Source organism: Schistocerca cancellata, chromosome 9, assembly GCF_023864275.1.
Source record: "Schistocerca cancellata isolate TAMUIC-IGC-003103 chromosome 9, iqSchCanc2.1, whole genome shotgun sequence".
NCBI classification, from domain to species: Eukaryota; Metazoa; Arthropoda; class Insecta; order Orthoptera; family Acrididae; genus Schistocerca; species Schistocerca cancellata.
In genome coordinates, this window is record NC_064634.1 from 12091534 (window position 1) to 12111114 (window position 19581).

Genomic DNA, 19581 nt, shown 5'->3' on the forward strand with positions numbered 1-19581 from the left:
TCTAAATGTTTGTCTGTTCATGTGTCATGAGTAACATTCTGTAAGCAAATACATTTCATCAGATGGACAGTGTATTGTATTGTCATTTCAGTGTCTGCACTCTGAATGAGCAGATAGAACATAACATAATAATGAATTTTAAAAAAAATTCTTGGCATGATGTGTTTTTTCGGTCTTTTAGTTTATCATTAGTGGTACTCTACACTAGTTCAAAATTTGCAAAACAATCACAACACTACACACACATTTGAGACACATAGCATAATGAACAACTTGCTGTGGAAGTCCTTTGGGTGAATCTTCTTTTAATGGTAACATACGTAGTGGAACCAGCACTGCAGTGTTGTGATACCTTGCCAGCCAGACAATATCCTCATAAAGAAATAATTGAACCCAGTCAACTGCCTGAAAAACAATTTTTTGTACTTCCCCAAAGATAAAGCTATTCAAATTCCCCTTGGTAGACCAAACCAATACAATAGAAAAATAGTAGCAAGAGGAAACAAACACCAGAGCAGCCATGGTAAAAAAAAAAAAAAAAAACTGACACACTGGTGACTGTGATCTGAATCTTCACTACAAAAGAGCAACAATCACAACACTGTGCACTTGAGAAAATTTCATCTTACCAAGAATAATGCGTTTCAATGCAAATAAACAGACTCCAACAGTAATAGCTCTACATACACTAGTATTTTCCTAAATCATATGTATTAAAACATCGTAAAATACACAGTTTAAACAGAAGCCCACCTCCATACGCCAACATTAATTTGAAGTTTTAATAACTTTTTTACATGCAAATGAACACACAAAAAATTATTAAACACACTAAGTTTGATTCTGACCTTTTAACTGTGTGAACACATGCTACCGTATTCTCTCCTGCAAGTGGCCCTTTGAATCTAAATTGCTTTCTGTTCACTACAAGATTTATTTACTTGAACCTTTGCTTGAAACAAATATTGCAACCCATATCTGGGTAGAAAATCCATCCTCATCAAAATATTCGTACGTAAATTTGGTGCAACGATTAAACTTGAAGAAAAATCGTTCCATCGATCTTAACTTCAAATATTACTTCATTATTTATTTGCCTATATTATATCCTCCAGTGGCTGTTTTCATTTTAATGCTGGATACAGAGTAAGCTACCATCTCCTTCTCTTAAAGTTATTAAAAATTGCTCTGGGATGCAACACACCTCACTCTCAGAGTCTATGAGACAGTCAACTGCTACATTATTAACTGCTACATTTATGAGTGGTTGAACTTGATCCACACAGTCCCTTTGCAACTCTATTTCTGCCAACAGAGCTCTCTGTTTCTTTGAAGCTATCAGTACACAAAGTATTTACACAAGGCTCATATGTAGGTTCTACACGAACTTTGTTATTGAATATCTTAGCAAAGGCAGTGTGAAATGTAGGCTGACTCTCACTCAAACCACATAACTTCCTTGCATCACTAAACTTTTCTGTTGCCCACATTTGTGGAGCCAACAAACTAATCATTTAGCTTGGGAAACAAAGTCATTAGGCTCAAATTCACACTCTTCCTTACTGATCCGATCCAAATTTACACTTCTGACAGCAATTAGTCATTCATCATTAACAATGACAAACGTTTGAAAGCTGTCATGACAGTCTGCAATATCAAAATAATTCCTCTGTCAATCAGGCCACGGCATGCCACTCATTGCATCTGTAATAGAATCTGCTGGCATCTGTTGCTTGTCAGTAGAAAATATGTCCGAACACACTACACTCATCGCACTCCCGACTTAAGATTCAGCTGCGACGGGTTCCATTTCCTGCATGCAAGCTGCGTAAAATAATTCTGGAATGACCTCAGCACATCCCACATGAACATTTGAATTGCAATCACCATCTGCTGCTGAATATGATAAAAATTACCTGATCACCAGTGATAGTGCTGCCAAATCTTGCTGAAACTGCTTCCTATCAACATTCTGCACATCATTCCAATTTTTGTTGTTCCTGAAATTCCTCTGGCTATTAGCACCACTACTTCAGTTGTGCTTGGCACCACTACTTCAGTAGTGCATGGCTCTGTCTAACCCTCTATAAAATCAAGGACCTCCCCCCCCCCCCCTCCCCCCCAGCACTCTCTGTGAGGGTGTGCACAAGATCCATTGCAAGTAATCTGGCAGCTGCCTCTTTAGAGTTGAAATTTCCGTTGTTATGCCCAGTGTCTCACCTAAGTGCATGAACATTTGCAGCTCTGCTTTGCAAAATTTGGACAAGTTGCCAAGGTTGTCGGTATGGCTGGTTGACAAAAGCATTGAGCCGGTGCACCTGCTTCCCCACACCCCAACATTTGTTAAGCAGCAGTGCTTCAAATGTGGCGTAATCACAAAATGCACCAACAATCTGATCCACTCACTTTTACACACTTCCATCTAACTGCTAACTTACAAATTTAACTTTCACTTCATCAGCTGTAACCTCGATGAAACAATCCGTACGTGAGGTGATCAAATTGATCACATGGTAATTACTCCACCCGTCAAAAATTTATATCCTGGGGATCACCACAAACTGTGAAACCACTGCTCCTCCATGACTCATAGCCACATTGCTTAATGAACCCTAACAGATGTGATTTCTTTCTCCCTAACTTCTGCTTCATTCTCTAGTCCCTGTTTCATCATGTCTACATTTTCAGACACTGCTGTCAGTATAACTTTTGGCTTCTCTTGGCTGCCCAACACATCCCCTGTGCATAGCATCCATCATCTACTCCAAATCCTTCTGCACTGCACTATTCTGATCCTCCAAATTTTTGTGTACAGCATCTACTTTATTGCTGATCCCCTTCAATAGCCCTTGAGAGGTCTCATCATCACTTTTAATGTGATTCTTAAATTCTTTATTTTGATTTCATTATCACATGTAACCCTCCCAACTTCCCCTTAATAAATTGCTTTTGCACTTTAAAATTCCCTACTGTTATCCAAGTTATTTAACTGGATAGTTAAAAAATCTATTCAACAAATGGTGGCAAAACACACTCGTAAAAGACTTTTGTAATTGGCAAGCTTTTTGGAGCCGGTGGCTCCTTCTTCAGGCAAAAGGGTTGAAGGGGAAGAAAGAAGGGTGAAGGAAAAGGACTGAGAAGTCTAGGAAAATGGGTAGATTTTGGAAAAGTCACCCAGAATTGCAAGTTGTTCTTTCTCATCTTGTACGGTAAGTCTCCCCTGACCCGCGGTTCTGGGTGGCTTTCTCAAAATCTACCCCTTTTCCTAGACCACTCCAGTCCTCCTCCTTCACCCTTCATCCAGTCCCTCCAACACTTCTGCCTGAAGAAGGAGTCACTGACTCCAAAAGCTTGCCAATTACAACAGTGTTCTGCTGCTGCTTGGTGAGTGGATCTTTTATCTATCCAATTAAATAATTTTGTCGTAATTCTCCCTCTGACTGCTACAGTTTCTTATTTCACTTCTTAACTGTTCAGGGTCACCCTCATGTGGTAACTTTGTAATTTTCTCAGCCATGGCTAACAGACTGTGACAACGAGGCAAACACAATTGCTGTTTCCACTTAACTTTGCTTTTGGCTCCCGCCATGCTGCTACTTGTGTCAGTGGCTGATGGTGCAGTGTGACCAACGTTGTGGTGAGTCAGAAAGCCCAGTGACCCTCATGGCTCGGAGCATGTTTCCCACGTGCTGTTGAAGACTGTGGCATGTAACTGCTTTGGCACTGGTAAAGATCTCAATGTGTTATTGAAGAACTCTGTGTAGCTGCTACCTTTTGCTGGTGAAGATCTTGGTGTGGCTCTGCTGCTGCAGCAACTGAAACGCATTTGCATATATGTGAATGAAGGAAAAATAAAGATGCTCGTGGCACTACTCTTAACATTTCGTCACTATCTATTCAACCTAAACTTCAGGTCAAGTGGCCTAGTAAGCTACTACCTGGACAGTCTCCCAGTTGTGACACAAATTATGGCAAAAAATGCTTGGGTTTATGTTTCTGCTCACCTGGCGCAGATTTTAAATCCCTAAAGCAACTACAAGTGATCTAAATTTTCTCAAATCAAATTTATTGTCCAGTCAACACCCATTGTTATTCTCTGTTCATCAACTCAAGTTACTGTGGAGCAAAAAATGATGCAACTCGAGCCCCCAGTGGTGGATAACAGTGCGCCATAAATTTAATGAATGTAAACTAGCTGGAAAAACACCAGTCTGTGTTCGCATCTACAAATTACAAGTAAATATCCTCACTCGCAGCTAGGTAACTGACACAACAGTTAAATGTTCCTGTATTTTGATTAGCTATGAAATTCAAATAGCATTTCCACTAACTGCTGTGGCACACTAAAAAAAATGTCAGAGTCCAAACTGAGCCAGGATAATTTTAAGTATTGTGACTGTGTCAGAAACTAACTCCAAATACTGACCATCAGACCTCAAAAACCAGACAGACCAAACACTGACATACTGAGCACCGAATTCTGACTGAACAAATAACCAGGAATCTGGCCTCAGACATTTTAAAGCTTCGATCACCCTCTGCAAAAACTATCCCCCTCTCTAATTCCTAACACGTCCCACTCATGAACTCCCCCTGCAGGTCCGGTTTAGAATAGGCCCGAGGTATTCCTGCCTGTAGTAAGAGGCGACTAAAAGGAGTTTCATATGTTTCAACCTTTATGTGATGGTCCCCTGTCGGATTTGACCTCAATCTAAGTTTTCCCAAAGAGTGAGCCAATTGGGTAACGGCGCCTTATATGGTGCATCGTGTTCATCGTGCATTGAGATCTTAAGCCTACTTTCTCGTCATTGCACTTCAGTCCCACTCGTTCTCCATCTCTTGGGCGAGGACACCTTCCTGGATGCGTTTTCCTCCTTGCACTATGCAGTGTCGCTTTCTGCGTTGACGGTGACCGTGGACTTCTTAGCACCTCATATCCAGCGTGGTAGCCAATTTGTTGTGGTGGGGCTGCCATGTACCCTGTTGCTTGTAGCCCCCTGACAACACAGGGATCACTCTGCTGATGACTGAGACGTTAACTCCACACGTATGGCATGGAATAGATGCCCATCTCTGTGGGGCATTGGGACTCACGGTAGTGGCCATCCTGCCAAGTCGCCCTTGCTGAGGCTGGGTGGCACCTGTTGGGAGGGCCCCCGGTCTGGGTGGGTGGCATCAGTGTGGATGACATGCGATGAAGTGTAGTACATCATCTCTCGCTGCTGGTCCACTGCTAGCAGTCTCTAAACAGGCAAAGTCTAACTTCAATGCTAAGAAATATGACCCCAAATCATTCCCCTCCCTGGCCACACCATGAGAGGAACCCTAGGCTAAGGATGGCAGTGAAACTTATTTGCCGTGGTACCTTGTATGTACGAGAGTTATGGGGAATCTTTCATGTCCGTGAAGCCTCAGTTTTTTGTGCAACATTTGGAGGACAAGTTTGGGGAGGTGGAGGGCTTGTCCAAAATGCGCTTTGTGTCAGTCTTGATAAAAACAGCATCCTCTGCCCAGTCACATGTATTATGGCTTGTGACAATTTGGGGGATGTTTCTGTTACCATCATGCCCCATAAGAGCTTAAATATGGTCCAGGATATTATATTCCATAGCCACCTTCTTTTGCAGTCTTGACGACGAGCTGCACGCCAGTTTAGAGCGGCGAGGTGTTCGTTTCGCCCAGCACATCCATCAGGGTCCGAGGGATAATCAGGTTGCCACCAGTGCCTTCATCTTGGGCTTCGAGGGTGACAAATTGCCCGACAAGATCGAGGTGATGGTCTACTGTTGTGATGTCAAGCCATATATCCCTCCCCTGATGCGGTGCTTTAAGTGCTGGAAGTTCAGCCAAATGTCTTCCTGCTGTACTTCCAACATTACATGTCGAGATTGTGGATGTCTATCACATCCCAATACTCCATGTGCCCCACCTCCCATCTGTGTCAACTGCAGAGAACATCATTCACCTTGCTCGCCAGACTACAGGATTTTACAGAAAGAGAGGAAAATCATGGAATATAAGAACCTGGACCGACTGACCTACATTGAGACTAAAAGGAAATTTGAGCGCCTACACCCGGTGGCTATGACCTCTTACGCCACCGCTACGAGAACAGTTGTCACCCCATCAGTTCCTCACATTCCTGTCGCCTTTCAGAACCAGATGACTACACCTGCCCCCTTGATTGGGGGGGGGGGGGGGGGCACTTCCCTCCCTGTTGCTTCCGCACCACCTGCTTCAGGAGCAACACCCCCGCCAACCATTGAGGATATCAGTCCCCAACACTGGCCAGGAGAAGTGTAAGTCTTCTTCGGCACCGCTCCGTAGGATGGGGTCCCTTGGGTCACTCCTTTCCCAGGTTTCTGCTTGTGGGAAAGATGACATCAGCCAGTGGCTGAAGAGCCCAACAGCAGCTGGTCATAGGGCTTCATGCTCATTGTCATTCCTGGAGACTGAATCAGTGAAGTCCTCCCAGAAAAGGAAACCCAAGGAGCAGCAAGAGAAATTCAGAAAGAAGGTCCCCAAGACCAAGGGAATTGCGTTGGCACCCACACCATCGCTACATGCAAGCTCTGCATCTGCGGATGAGGTGCAGGTTCTGGTGTCTGCTGAAGATCTAGATCTCACCGGGCCCTCAGACACAATGGATATAGACTGCTCAGGCAAAATGTGAGTGGCAGCAGGTGACCCTGAGGCGAAAACTGCCTCATTGAATGTTCCATGCCTTCCCAGTCTCATGATGACGTCATCCTCCAGTGGAATCGCAGCGGTTTTTTCCACCACCTGGCTGAGCTACAGCAACTGTTAAGCTCTAAACCTGCTATCTGCATTGCCCTCCAGGAAACCTGGTTCCCAGCAATGCGGACCCCTGCCCTCTGTTGCTGTAAGTGATATTACAGGAACCTTAGCGACTATAATCGAGTGTCAGGTGGAGTTTGCGTTTATGTCCTAAACTCAGTCTGCAGTGACACTGTGCCCCTTAAAACCCCTCTTGAAGCTGTGACTGTCAGAACAAGGATGGCACAGAAAATAACTGTCTGCAATGTATATCTTCCCTGGAGCACCTCATAACCTTTAAAGGCTCCGTGCTTGCATTCGCCAACTTATCAAACGACGGAAGCAGGAATGTTGGGAGAGATATGTCTCGATCATTGGGTGCCATACATCACCTTCCCAAGTCTAGGCAAAGGTACAACGTGTTTCTGGTACCAGACCCCAGCAGTTGTTCCCCTATGTGTTACCATAAATGGCGAGTTATGTACTGATGCAAACGCGATTGCCCAGCACTTTGCTCGAGCCTCTATGTTGTAGAATTAACCCCCAGCCTTTCGCACTCTCAAACGGAGGCCGGAAGGGAAAGTCCTCTCATTCACTACACGCCGCAGTGAATCCTATAACACCCCATTTACAGCGGGAGCTCCTCGGTGCCCTTGCACATTGCCCCGACATAGCTCATGGGCCAGATTGGATCCACAGTCAGATGATTAAACATCTCTCATCTGACTACAAGCGGAATCTCCTTGTCATGTTCAACCGTATCTGGTGTGATGATGTCTTTCCATTGCAGTGGTGGGAGAGCACCATCATTCTGGTAAACAAACCCAATAAAAACTGCTTGATGTGGATAGCTATCGGCCCATCAGCCTCACCAACGTTGTTTGTAAGCTGCTGGAACGTATGGTGTGTCCCGGGTTGGGTCCTGGAGTCACGTGGCCTACTGGCTCCATGTCAGGGCGGCTTCTGCCAGGTTCACTCTACCACTGATAATCTTGAGTCTGCCATCCAAACAACCTTTTCCAGATGCCAACATCCGGTTGCCATATTTTTGGTTAGCGAAAAGCGTACGACACCACCTGGCGACATCATATCCTTGCCACACTGTATAAGTGCGGTCTCAGGGGCCAGCTCCCAGTTTTTATCCAAAACTTCCTGTCGCTCCATACTTGCGTCCCATAGTTCCCCCCATTTTCAGGAGAATGTCGTTCCGCAGGGCTCCGTATTGAGTATCTCTCTATTTTTAGTTGCTATTAATGGTCTAGCAGCAGCTGTAGGGCATTCGGTCTCACCTTCTCTGTATTCCGACGACTTCTGCATTTCGTACTGCTCCTCCAGTACTGGTGTTGCTGAGCAGTGCCTACAGGGAGCCGTCCACAAGGTGCAGTCATGGGCTCTATCCCACGGTTTCCAGTTTTCCACCACAAAGTCATGTGTTATGCACTTCTGTTGGTGTTGTACCATTTATCCAGAACCAGAATTTTACCTTAATGATGATCCACTCACTGTATTGGAGACATATCATTTCTTATGATTGGTTTTTGACACCCGATTGACTTGGCTTCCTCACCTTCGTCAGCTTAAGCAGAAGTGTTGGCAGCACTTGAATGCCCTCTGCTGCCTGAGCAGCACCAACCGGGGTGCAGATCGCTGTATGCTGCTGCAGCTCTACAGAGCTCTTGATGAATCCCACCTTGACTATGGGAATCTGGTTTATGGTTCGGTAGCACCCCCAGCGTTGCGTTTACTCGACTCAGTGCACCACTGTGGCATTCGCCTAGCGACAGGAGCTTTTAGAATGAGTCTGGTGACCAGTGTCCTGGTGGAGGCTGGAGTCCCTCCATTGCAGGTTAGGCACGCACGACTGCTGGCCAGTTACATTGCACACGTTCATAGTTCTCCTGTGCATCCGAATCACCTGTAATCCCTGACACAGTACTCGTTAAAGCCTGTGCTATGGTAACTGAGCGGGATTTACCTTACGAGAAAGGATTTTCGCGTAGATATCGATTGCGTGTACCTGAATGGTGGCAAATCAGACTTACATCCACTCTGTAATAACAATGATCCGTCAAGTAAGTTCGAAATGCAATCACACGTCAGGATGGACCAAAAGCAAACCAGAAGATGCTACCAATGTGACAATAATACAGTCGCCAGCCTAATTAGGCGTTAACTGAGTTTCTTCCCTGTACCAGTTATTCATGCAAAACAACCAAGTTGTAACACTGCATAATATAGTAGAATTTTAGAACCAGAAAATCTATTGAACTGATAGTTTCACGTTCTGTACTGATACGGAAAGTCATGAATACATAACAGTACACTATAATGTTTACTACAAAACTTTATACTGTCTATTAATCTGATTAAAATCGGGCATAGGTTACCCTAGAAATTGTACTTTCATGCCACACACAAAATGTCAATTTTGATAAAGATAAAACACTGATAAATTTTGGCTTTTTATTGACTTTAACTTTTGCTGGTCAAACCAATTTAAAACACTTCAGAATTCAAATGAATGAGAGAGGGACCCTGAAACTGTTATTATCGCTGTATTTAAAAAAAATGATTACTCAATTTATTATTCATTCAAGATTTCCAATATATGTTACTACTCTTTTCATCTATTTTACTGCTCATTTAAATGGCTTTAAATCTCTCTCGAAATAATAAACTTAATTACTATATCAATACTAAAGTTATCTTTCGACTTTGTTAGACCTTCGCTATTCATTTACTGGTTCATAAAAAAAACATTTCTTTAAACACCATTGTAATATAGCTAGTTCTGCAAATAATTATTATTAACACAATTTTTAATTTTTGCTTTGGGACTCTCGGATTGCACAGCGTTTGGAAAGGACCCTGTCTAGGTTAGTTGCGAGGATAATTAAATGATGGAAAAGTTCTGGTAAAATTTAGATTATTATTGCACCAAACAAACACAGTTCACTCTCTGATCAATACGAATACAGTACTAAAAGTTTCAACCTGCTAGTATCGATGTGGCAGTTGGCGGGCGGCAAGATGGCGAGGCACCTATGGAATTTTGCCATGCTGTGTGGGCAGTGGAACGGCATACCCGAGGCTCAGTGGAGCTATGTCTTACAGGAGAGCCTCCTCGCTCCAGAAGGTGTTGCTCAAACCAGTGCCAAACTCCAACTACTACTGTGCCCGTTGTGCCATGCAGTGCGCGTGCATTTTCCCACGCTCGCCTGCCATCCACCTTTTCTGCCCCCTGACAAACTGTGTATTTACCCGAGGTTTGGCATTATACATTATACATTACCTACGTATGGACCAGACACACAGTTACAATTTTAAACATCTTACAGCAGTCTCAACATTTGTTACATTTCAATTCTATTGCAATATCACTTGACATTTGACATAAACATTAATATTCACATTGAAACTTATTTACAGTTTTCTTAACATAATGGCATGAAACAAAAAGAAATGAAATCAGAACATCAATTACACAAGTTTATCGTAAAATAAGATGAAGAGAATTACTCATATGTACAGTAGTACAGAGTCGTTGTTGTTACACACCGTCTCATTTTCCCACCAGCAGGAGTTCATCTCCCGCATTGGCGGCCCAGGTCATGGCTTCCAATTGCAGTTCACATCCAATCCCTTCTTTCTGAACTGGAGTCCTTGCCTTTACCACCTATACTTTAGGTCCATTCACGTACACCTCCACGGTGTACACCTAGGCTGTGGCTTCGCCTGGACCTTTCACTTGGCCCTAAGAACTCAGTTATCCCACAGCTCTCCACTGCCACTTCCTCCGGATTCTTGACACGTACCGAGGCCACGAAGTGGTTTATGACGACGGAGTAACGGCTGATGCTCGTGTCGACTTTGTGTATGTCCACGGAAGACATATTGAACAGCATTCCTTGCCCGATGGCTGCAGTGTTTTCACTGCCGAGCTGGTGGCTGTATCTCGTGCTCTCGAGCACATCTATTCATGCCCTGGGGAGTCGTTTCTTCTGTGTACTGACTCCTCGAGCAGCCTACAAGCTATCGACCAGGGCTACCCTCGTAATCCTTCGGTAGCGACCATCCAGGAGTCCATCTATGCCCCGGAACAGTCCAGTCATTAAGTGGTGTTCGTCCGGACCCCAGGTCACGTCGAAATCCCAGGCAGCGAACTTGCCGAGGGATCGGCCAAACGGGCTATGCGGAAACTGCTTTTGGAGATCGGCTTCTCTGCAACTGACCTGCGTTCAGTACTGTGCCGCAAGCTTACGCAGCTTTGGGAGACGGAATGGCATAACCCCAGCACGCACAAGAAACTGCGTACCATTAAGGAGACTACGAATGTGTGGCTTTCCTGCACGTGGGCCTCTCGCAGGGGCTCCGTGGTTCTCTGCCGGCTCGGCACTGACCACACTCGGGCGACGCACGGCCGCCTCCTGTGCCTCAGTGTCTGTGCGGCGCCTGGCTGACAGTGGCCCACATTTGGTGAGCTGTCCTTCTATGGCTGCTCTATGATAGACATTTCAGTTACTGGACTCTTTGCCATTAATTTTAGCTGACAATGCCTCATCGGCTAATTTAGTTTTATGTTTTATACGTGACCGTGGGTTTTATCATTCTATATAAGTTTTAGCGCATATCCTTCGTCCCTTTGTGTTCTCCACTTTAATGCTTTCAGGGTGGATGTTTTAATGTGTCACAGAGTGGTTGGCTTTTCCTTTTTATTCTCACAGTTGGCCAGCCACGGTCATCGGCTCTCTTGTTTTTACCCCTTCTACCTGTTTCTTGGTTCTTTCTATGGTTTTCTTTTCCTGTTTCATCCATAGTATTGTTGGTTGTCCTTCTTCCTTTCTCCTGTTAGTGTGCTGTACATCTCCTTTCTTTCCTTCTTTCCCTTGTGTAATTATTTTACTGGGAACAAGGGACCGATGACCTCGCAGTTTGGTCATCTCCCCCCCCCCCCCCCCCCCCCCCCCCACTTTAGACCAACCAACCAACCACCCATGAAAAGTGCATCCCGTGATCTCACACAGGTCCCCTATGTGATCATCAGTATAAGTTAACAGCTTTTTACACATACATTTAATTGAAATTCTGATCACACCATTAGCTGCAAGCTAAAATTCTACTTCGGAAACATGCATTATAATAATTTCTAAGTGCCACAGTTTAGAGTTTAATTGCTCACAATTTCAGCTTTCAGCAGCAAAAATTGTTTACCATATTTTGTGGAGTAGAAGATACATTTTTTCTTCAAAAAATTGCCTCCAAAATTCATGTGCATCTTACACTCGAAATTAATGTAAAAATTTCCAATGTTTGATTTAAAATTCCCACCAGTCTTAAAAATGGCCATATGTTCGATGCCACAAGAAACCTCTCTCTATCTGGCAACAGTGGATTCAACTGGCAGCAGCAGTGCACTGATGCAGCAAACACGAGTTGCGGGGATTCACAAGCTTGCTAACACTGTCTCTCTCCCGCCCCACCGTCATAAACCCAGAACACTGTCTAGGCTATAATGCATCATTACAGTCTACAGTGCCAGTGAACTTGAATTGAAAGTGATTTGTGTTATCTCTGACAGTACAATATTATGTTAATTGGTATTTTCATAATGGAAAAAAACTAAAAGATATTCATTTGATGCGGGCTATAAATTGAAAGTAATAGCTTATGCAGAAGGACATGGAAACAGAGCTGCTGAGCAGCATTTTGGACCTCCACCAACAGAAAAAAAACCCATTCTCAATTGGTAGATTAGTAAGGAAAAACTGAAAAAAGAGGAAGATTAAATGTACAAATAGAGGACTGAATGCAAAATGGTGAAAACTAGGAAATGGCATATTGAAATGGATGGCATATTGAAATGGATTCAAGGACACCATCAAAATGGCAATGGAATTAATACAAAAATTATTCAAATACATGCTTGTAAAGCTAGCTTTATAGTGAAACTTAACAGACTTCAAGGGTATAGTTGGTTCTGCTACAGGTTTATGAAGCATCATGGATGTAGCATGTGAATCTAAACCAAAATATCTAAAAGATGCTACAAGAGTATGAAGAGAAAATGTTACCTTTCTATTGCTTTATTGTTCAGCATCAAAGGAAATCAGTGTGGAACTAAGCCAAATAGTGAATATGGATGAAACTCTTCTGGAATTTGATGTGCCAAGTAACAGAGCAGTTGCCATGAAAGTGCTAAAACTGTAACTGTAATAACAAGTTGACATGAAAAAACACACTACACTGTTGTTCTTTCATGTTGTGCTGGCAATATTAAACTTAATCCAATGATCATTTTCAAGCACAAAACAAATCCAAAACCTTCTGAAACACACCAGGTGGTGTTGTTCATGTTTGTGACAAGGCTTGAGTGTATGAGGCTGGTATGAAATTATGGATTAACAGAATGTGTGAGAGAAGGAAAGGTGCTTTATTAAAGAAAAGTTCTCTTCTTGTGCTAGATCAGTTTAGTAGTAATTTGAAAAATTCTATGAAGTGGAAATTGAGACCGGGAAATACAAAGCTTGCTGTTAATCTGGGAGAACATACTTCACAACTGATGTCTTGATAAATAAACCTTCTGAAGCGCATATGAGAGAGGAATGGAGCAAGTGGATGATGGTTGCAACCCAACAGAAATTCACGTTGAAGGGAGTTTTAAAACGACCTACAAATAAATGTATCCGTGGATAAAACCGTAATGGTTTAGAGTGAGAGAAGCCATTATTGTTAAATCTTTCAAGAAGTGTGGCATAAGTAATGCTCTTGATGGCAGTGAAGACCATCTTTATATATGAAGAGGGCAAGAGTAGAAGAAGAAGAAGAAGAAGAAGAAGAAAGCTCAGATGATGGTTTTCAGGGATTTTAAAAGTCATTTCAGTTTTATAAACTAAGAATTTTTTTTAGTCTAGTTTTGCAATCTAATAATAAAAATGGTAAAAATGTTATTTTTAAAAAAAACTACTTGAAAGTTAAGGTGCATCTTATAGTCCGCAGCGTCTTATAGTCCACAAAATATGGTATGTTCTCGCCATCTTTGTTATTTGGTTTGCAGTTTCAAATTGTATATTATTTTTGTCACATTTAATCTCCTATTTTCATTGCTTTAATCAGAATTTATTTATCTGTGATGAAATTCAAACTGTGGGCAAAAACTTGGTAAATTTAACATTAAACAATAAAAATGATTAATAAAAAATAATAATCTGAGAACCTCAATAGTGTGTGTAGTTAGTTACCGGTGTCCACTATCCTATCAACATGTATTATGCTGTCAGTGTGTCTGCCTTTGTACATAAGTCATGCTGAATTTAATTAATTTCCAATTAAATTGATTTTCTCATCTTAATTATTAGACTTGTGGATCATAAGGTTGTCACCATTGACGCATCTGTTCAAAAGCAACAATTTGAAAGCTCAGTTTCTTTCGTTAATGTGATTACAATAAAAGTTGTAAATTGTAAAGCACATACATTATAAATAAATCTATTTGTCTCTATAACTTCTTTTGTATAAAACACTCAGATGATGTCTATATATCATTAGGTGCATAATTAAACCCTCGTTTATACGATACATCCTGTGTCTCTGTACCTGGTATGGTTTGCACTGCACCTGTGCAGATGATTACAAAGCAATTGAAACTTTTCAATAGCTATTGGACACTGACGTCACAGGTTCACAAAGAACTGCACACATGGTATACACTCCTGTCAGTGGAAGTGAGGTGCTGAATGACAGGCAGTGTTGACCCTGCACAATAACAACCAGTGAAAGACGCAAAGCCATTTCGTGCTAGCCCTGCACAATTGGTTCAAACATTTCACTCAGCCTACACAACTAATATGCCGATATGACTTCTCGTGTTACAGTGGTAAATATTTATTGTATATTCATACTTTTTTTGATGTGTTCTGCATCCTGGAGTATCTCCTCACTGTGGATCAATTTGAATAAAAAGTACATCTAATCTAATCTAGATACAAGTAGTCATAATTTGTTATTAGAATACGTCACACAGGATGTGTGTAGTTACTAGTTCTGTCAGTTAAAGTACAACTTGCTGAAGTATGACTTGCTGAAGACTCTCCTTCATCATATGATTTATGCAACATGTTCTCCGAATGAATGAATGAACAAACAGTCTATTTTAATTTGTCTGTTTTTCAAGTAATGTAGATATTAAGTACATGACAGGGTGAATAAAAAAAGAAAAATGTACTGGGCTTTACAGGTCTGCCATTCTAGCATTACAACAGGCTTATTTTCCCACTAGACATCCTGCATTTGATGGCAGAAAGAACATGATCGCCTCGAGCTATTTGCCACGTCTCGGACCAGGTGAAGAAGTAAGTGCTCTTTATGTTTGCTGATACTTTACTGTTCTCTTTTTACATTTCATTCTATTACAGAAGTAAATATTTTACAGCTAATCAAAATCTAATGACAGAAGATAGTTGTAACTAGTATGTGGAAATGGAATAATAAAGAAATGGTGTATAGTGTTGGAGACATTGATGTTATGTCTCTGCTTAGTATAGAATAATTGTTTTTGTAGAATTCATGTATTTATTATTTGTTCTTAATGTGTGCAGGGAAGATAAATCCACTTTTTACATATAGTGTAAAATGCAGGAAGCTCCCAATTATTGGGGTTACCGTGAACCTTAGACACTATGGATAACTGAAAATTAGAGATAATTCAAGATACACATGTATAACAATGATGGAAATTCTTGGATGGAACAGTATATGAAATAAAGGAAAGGCAGCTATTCATCTTTAGCAGACTGAAGTGTGCACTTAGATGCACATAACAGAACACAGTATTAACTAGGTTTCAAGTCCTGACTCTTCTCCTGGCAGAAAGCATATACAGTCACACAAACAAGTGGACACACATCCAAATGGCCACAGCAGCACTGATTGTTTAGGGAACACATGCCTGGGCTGATAGATGGGGGGAAGATGTGGATAATGACGCATGAGGCAAGGAGAGGGTAGTTAGAATGTGCGAGAAAGGAGTGGGAAAGGCAGATGGCTCGACAACTGCACAACAGGTTGAAATGGTGTTCTGAGTGGCTTTAGCATATAAGAGGTAGGGGAAACAGATGGGGAAAAGGTGGACAGTGGGGAGAGATAGAGGGAGAGATGGAGCGAGAGAGAGAGAGAGAGAAAGGGGGTTGGGGGAGGGGGGGGGGCAGGAGAGAATACCTCCATGGAGACGCAGGTCAGGTGGAGGAAGAGAGGTGAGAGAAGGCAGTTCAAGGTCTGCTTGGGGGATTGTTACCATATTTACTCGAATCTAAGCCGCACCTGAAAAATGAGACTCGAAATCAAGGGAAACAAATTTTCCTGAATCTAAGCTGCACCTGAAATTTGAGACTCGAAATTCAAGGGGAGAGAAAAGATTTAGACCGCCCCTCCAAATCGAAACAAAGTTGGTCAATTGTAACATGAGCCACAATTGAGGTTGAATGGATGAAGATACAGCTACAGTAGGTTCGTTTGAGTTGTAAGATTAACAGTTAAGCTTTACCAAGTAGCCATTGCTATGTGTCAGATGATCCGTCCATATTTATAGCAGTACCCTTCCTTTTTCACGTGCTTCGTCTGGTTTGAATCGATTGCTTATTTTGCTTTAATCTAATAAGTGTCGTCCTCTTTGTTATCGGTGTTTACATCACTCTAAGCTGAAAATGCATTATTGTACTGTGTTATGCATTGTTTGTCGCATTCTGATAATGAGTGTTTACGACTTGTCGCCGCTCGCAGCATGGCTTGTTTTGCGCGCTACCGCATCCCATACGCGAAACAATGGCAAGAGACTGCTATTTGTTGTTACACTGCTGCTTTCTTTGATAATGATCAACAAGAACCAAATAATAGACTGCGTATGATAGAAGATGTTCTGAACGAGAGTTTAGTGAAAACTTTTCTCCGTTTGAAAATCTTTGCAGATGCCTCTGTAGTACATTACATTCTGCACAGAAGTTAGAGTCATCTTAGATTTAAAAATCTAGTCAGTTGCCGTGCTTCATTTTTCACTGTATCACTATTCAGCGTAAGAATAATATCTGAATATAAACATGACATGATATGTATATTCTTCCGCATTTGCTGTTGTCTCACTCTAGTTCTGTAGTTTACTAGGCAGATAGGATTTAAATGAGATAGCAACAAACACGAAAGAATACATGGCATAATGTTTACATTCTTCTAGCTTTTCTTTTAATTTATTTACTGACGCAGAGGTTTTGGCGCCAGTATTTATCTTTGTGCCTGCAAAGCATGCCTGTGTAGCACTACATACAGTATATTCGACAGCAGAAGTTACTTATGGCGGCACCTACCAACATTTTTCAGAACTTCCGCTTACTTTGGACTCGATTCTAAGCTGCAGGCGGTTTTTGGATTACAAAAACCGGAAAAAAAGTGCGGCTCAGATTCATGTAAATACGTTATATACACATTAAAAAAAGTTTTGCATCACCCCGGTTCGCAGGAATCCTGAAGATAGACATTGACTGTGGATATTGTATCACAGACACAACCCCTTGGACTGTACAGAGATGTCACTAAACCCGGCCAAAGATGTAAACCACCAGCGCCTTTCAGACGGAGGGGGTCTGACAGCCAATTAGTTCCAGTCATTCCACCAGGAAGGAGGTACATGGCTCATGTTGTCTGTTGTTGAACCATGCCTACATGGTCAATACCATAGTTTGATTGCGTCCGCATTGTTACTTTGTGCTAGGAAGGGCTCTCAACAAGGGAAGTGTCCAGGTGTCCCGGAGTGAAGCAAAGCAATATTTTTTGGACATGGAGGAGATACAGAGGGACAGGAACTGTTGATGGCGTGCCTCGCTCAGGCTGCCCAAGGGCTACTACTGCAGTGGATGACCGCTACCTATGGATTATGGCTAGGAGGAACCCTGACGGCAAAGCCACCATGTTGAATAATGGTTTGCGTGCAGCCACAGGACGTCGTGTTAAGACTCAAACTGTGCGCAATAGGCTGCATGATGTGCAACTTCACTGCCGACGTACATGCCGAGGTCCATCTTTGCAACCACAACTCCATGCAGCGTGCTGCAGATGGGCCCAACAACTTGCCAAATGGACCGCTCAGGATTGGCATCACCGATGAGTGTCACATATGCCTTCAACCAGACAATCATTGGAGACGTGTTTGGAGGCAACCTGGTCAGGCGGAGTGCCTTAAGACACACTGTCCAGTGAGTGTAGCAAGATGGAGGTTCCCTGCTGTTTTCGGGTGGCATTATGTGGAGCTGATGTACGCCACTGGTGGTCACAGAAGATGCCGTAACGCCTGTGCAATATGTGAATATGCCATCCTCTGACCTATATTACAGCCATATTGGTAGCATATTGACGAGGCATTCGTCTTCATGGACGACAATTTGAACCCCCATCATGCACATCTTGTGAATTGCTTCCTTCAGGACAACGACGCTGCATCGACTACAGTGGCTAGCGTGTTCTCCAGACACGAACCCTATTGAACATGCGTGGGATAGATTGAAAAGGGCTGTTTATGAACGACGTGACCCACCAACCACTCTGAGGGATCTACACTGAATCGCCGTTGAGGAGTGGCACAATCTGGACCGAGAGTGCCTTGATGAACTTGTGGATAGCATGCCACAACGAATACAGGCATACATCAATGCAAGAGGATGTGCTACTGGGTATTAGAAGGACCGGTGTGTACAGCAATCTGGACCACCACCTCTGAAGGTCTTGCTGTATGGTGGTACAATGTGCAATGTGTGGTTTTCATCAGCAATAAAAAGGGCAGAAATGATGTTCATATTGATCTCTATTCCAGTTTTCTGTACAGGTTCTGGAACTCTTGGAACCAAAGTGAGGCAAAACTTTTTTTTATGTGTGTATGTGTATTCCTAATTTCTGTGATTTTCAGTTATACATACTGTCTAAGGTCCACAGTTCAAATATAGTAAACTTTATTGAGACTGAGTATCTTATGCCCATGAATAGCATTGCTCATGCAATACTCGGCTTGCGCTTTTCTCACGTGATATACTGCAAACTGCGGATGAAGGGCAATGGGGAGGTGCCACATTTTTAGATTTCTACGAGGTGTTTGACATGGTGCCCATTGTGGCCTGTTAATGAAGGTATGAGCATGTGTAATGATATCACAGATATGTGAGTAATAACTACTAGAACACAGTAAGTTGTCCTTGATGGCGAGTGTTCATCAGAGACAAGGGTATCGTCAGGAGTGCCCCAGGGAACTGTGGTAGTGCCGCTATTGTTCTCTGTATATGTAAATGATTTGACAGATAGGGTGGGCAGCACTCTGCGGTTATTTGCTGATCGTGCCATGGTGTACGGTAAGGTGTCGAAGTTGAGTGGCTGTAGGAAGATACAACACGGAAATTTTCAGTTGGTGTGATGAATGGCAGCACTCTGCGATTATTTGCTGATCATGCCATGGTGTACGGTAAGGTGTCGAAGTTGAGTGGCTGTAGGAAGATACAACACGGAAATTTTCAGTTGGTGTGATGAATGGCAGATAGCTCTAAACATGGAAAAATGTAAGTTAATGCAGATGAGTAGGGAGATCAAACTTGTTAGTTTGGATACAGTATTACTCGTGTCCTGCTTGACACAGTCAGGTCTTTCAAATATGAAATGGAATGAGCATGTGAGAACTGTGGTAGATTTGGCGAATGGTTGACATCAATTTATTGGGATAATTTTAGAAAAGTGTGGTCTACCCGTGAAGGGGACGTCTATAGTACGCTGATGCAACCC

At 42.6% G+C, this 19581-nt stretch overlaps 1 protein-coding gene across 2 annotated transcripts in view; it reads left to right on the top strand.

The window, feature by feature from the left end:
- LOC126101571 (protein argonaute-2-like) overlaps positions 1–19581 on the top strand; it is a 317714-nt gene that overhangs the window by 85001 nt on the left and 213132 nt on the right. For both annotated transcript variants that reach the window (XM_049912221.1, XM_049912220.1), the window contains exon 6: positions 15011–15125. In XM_049912221.1, the coding sequence (XP_049768178.1) occupies positions 15011–15125 (115 nt within the window). The remainder of the gene's footprint in view (positions 1–15010; positions 15126–19581) is intronic.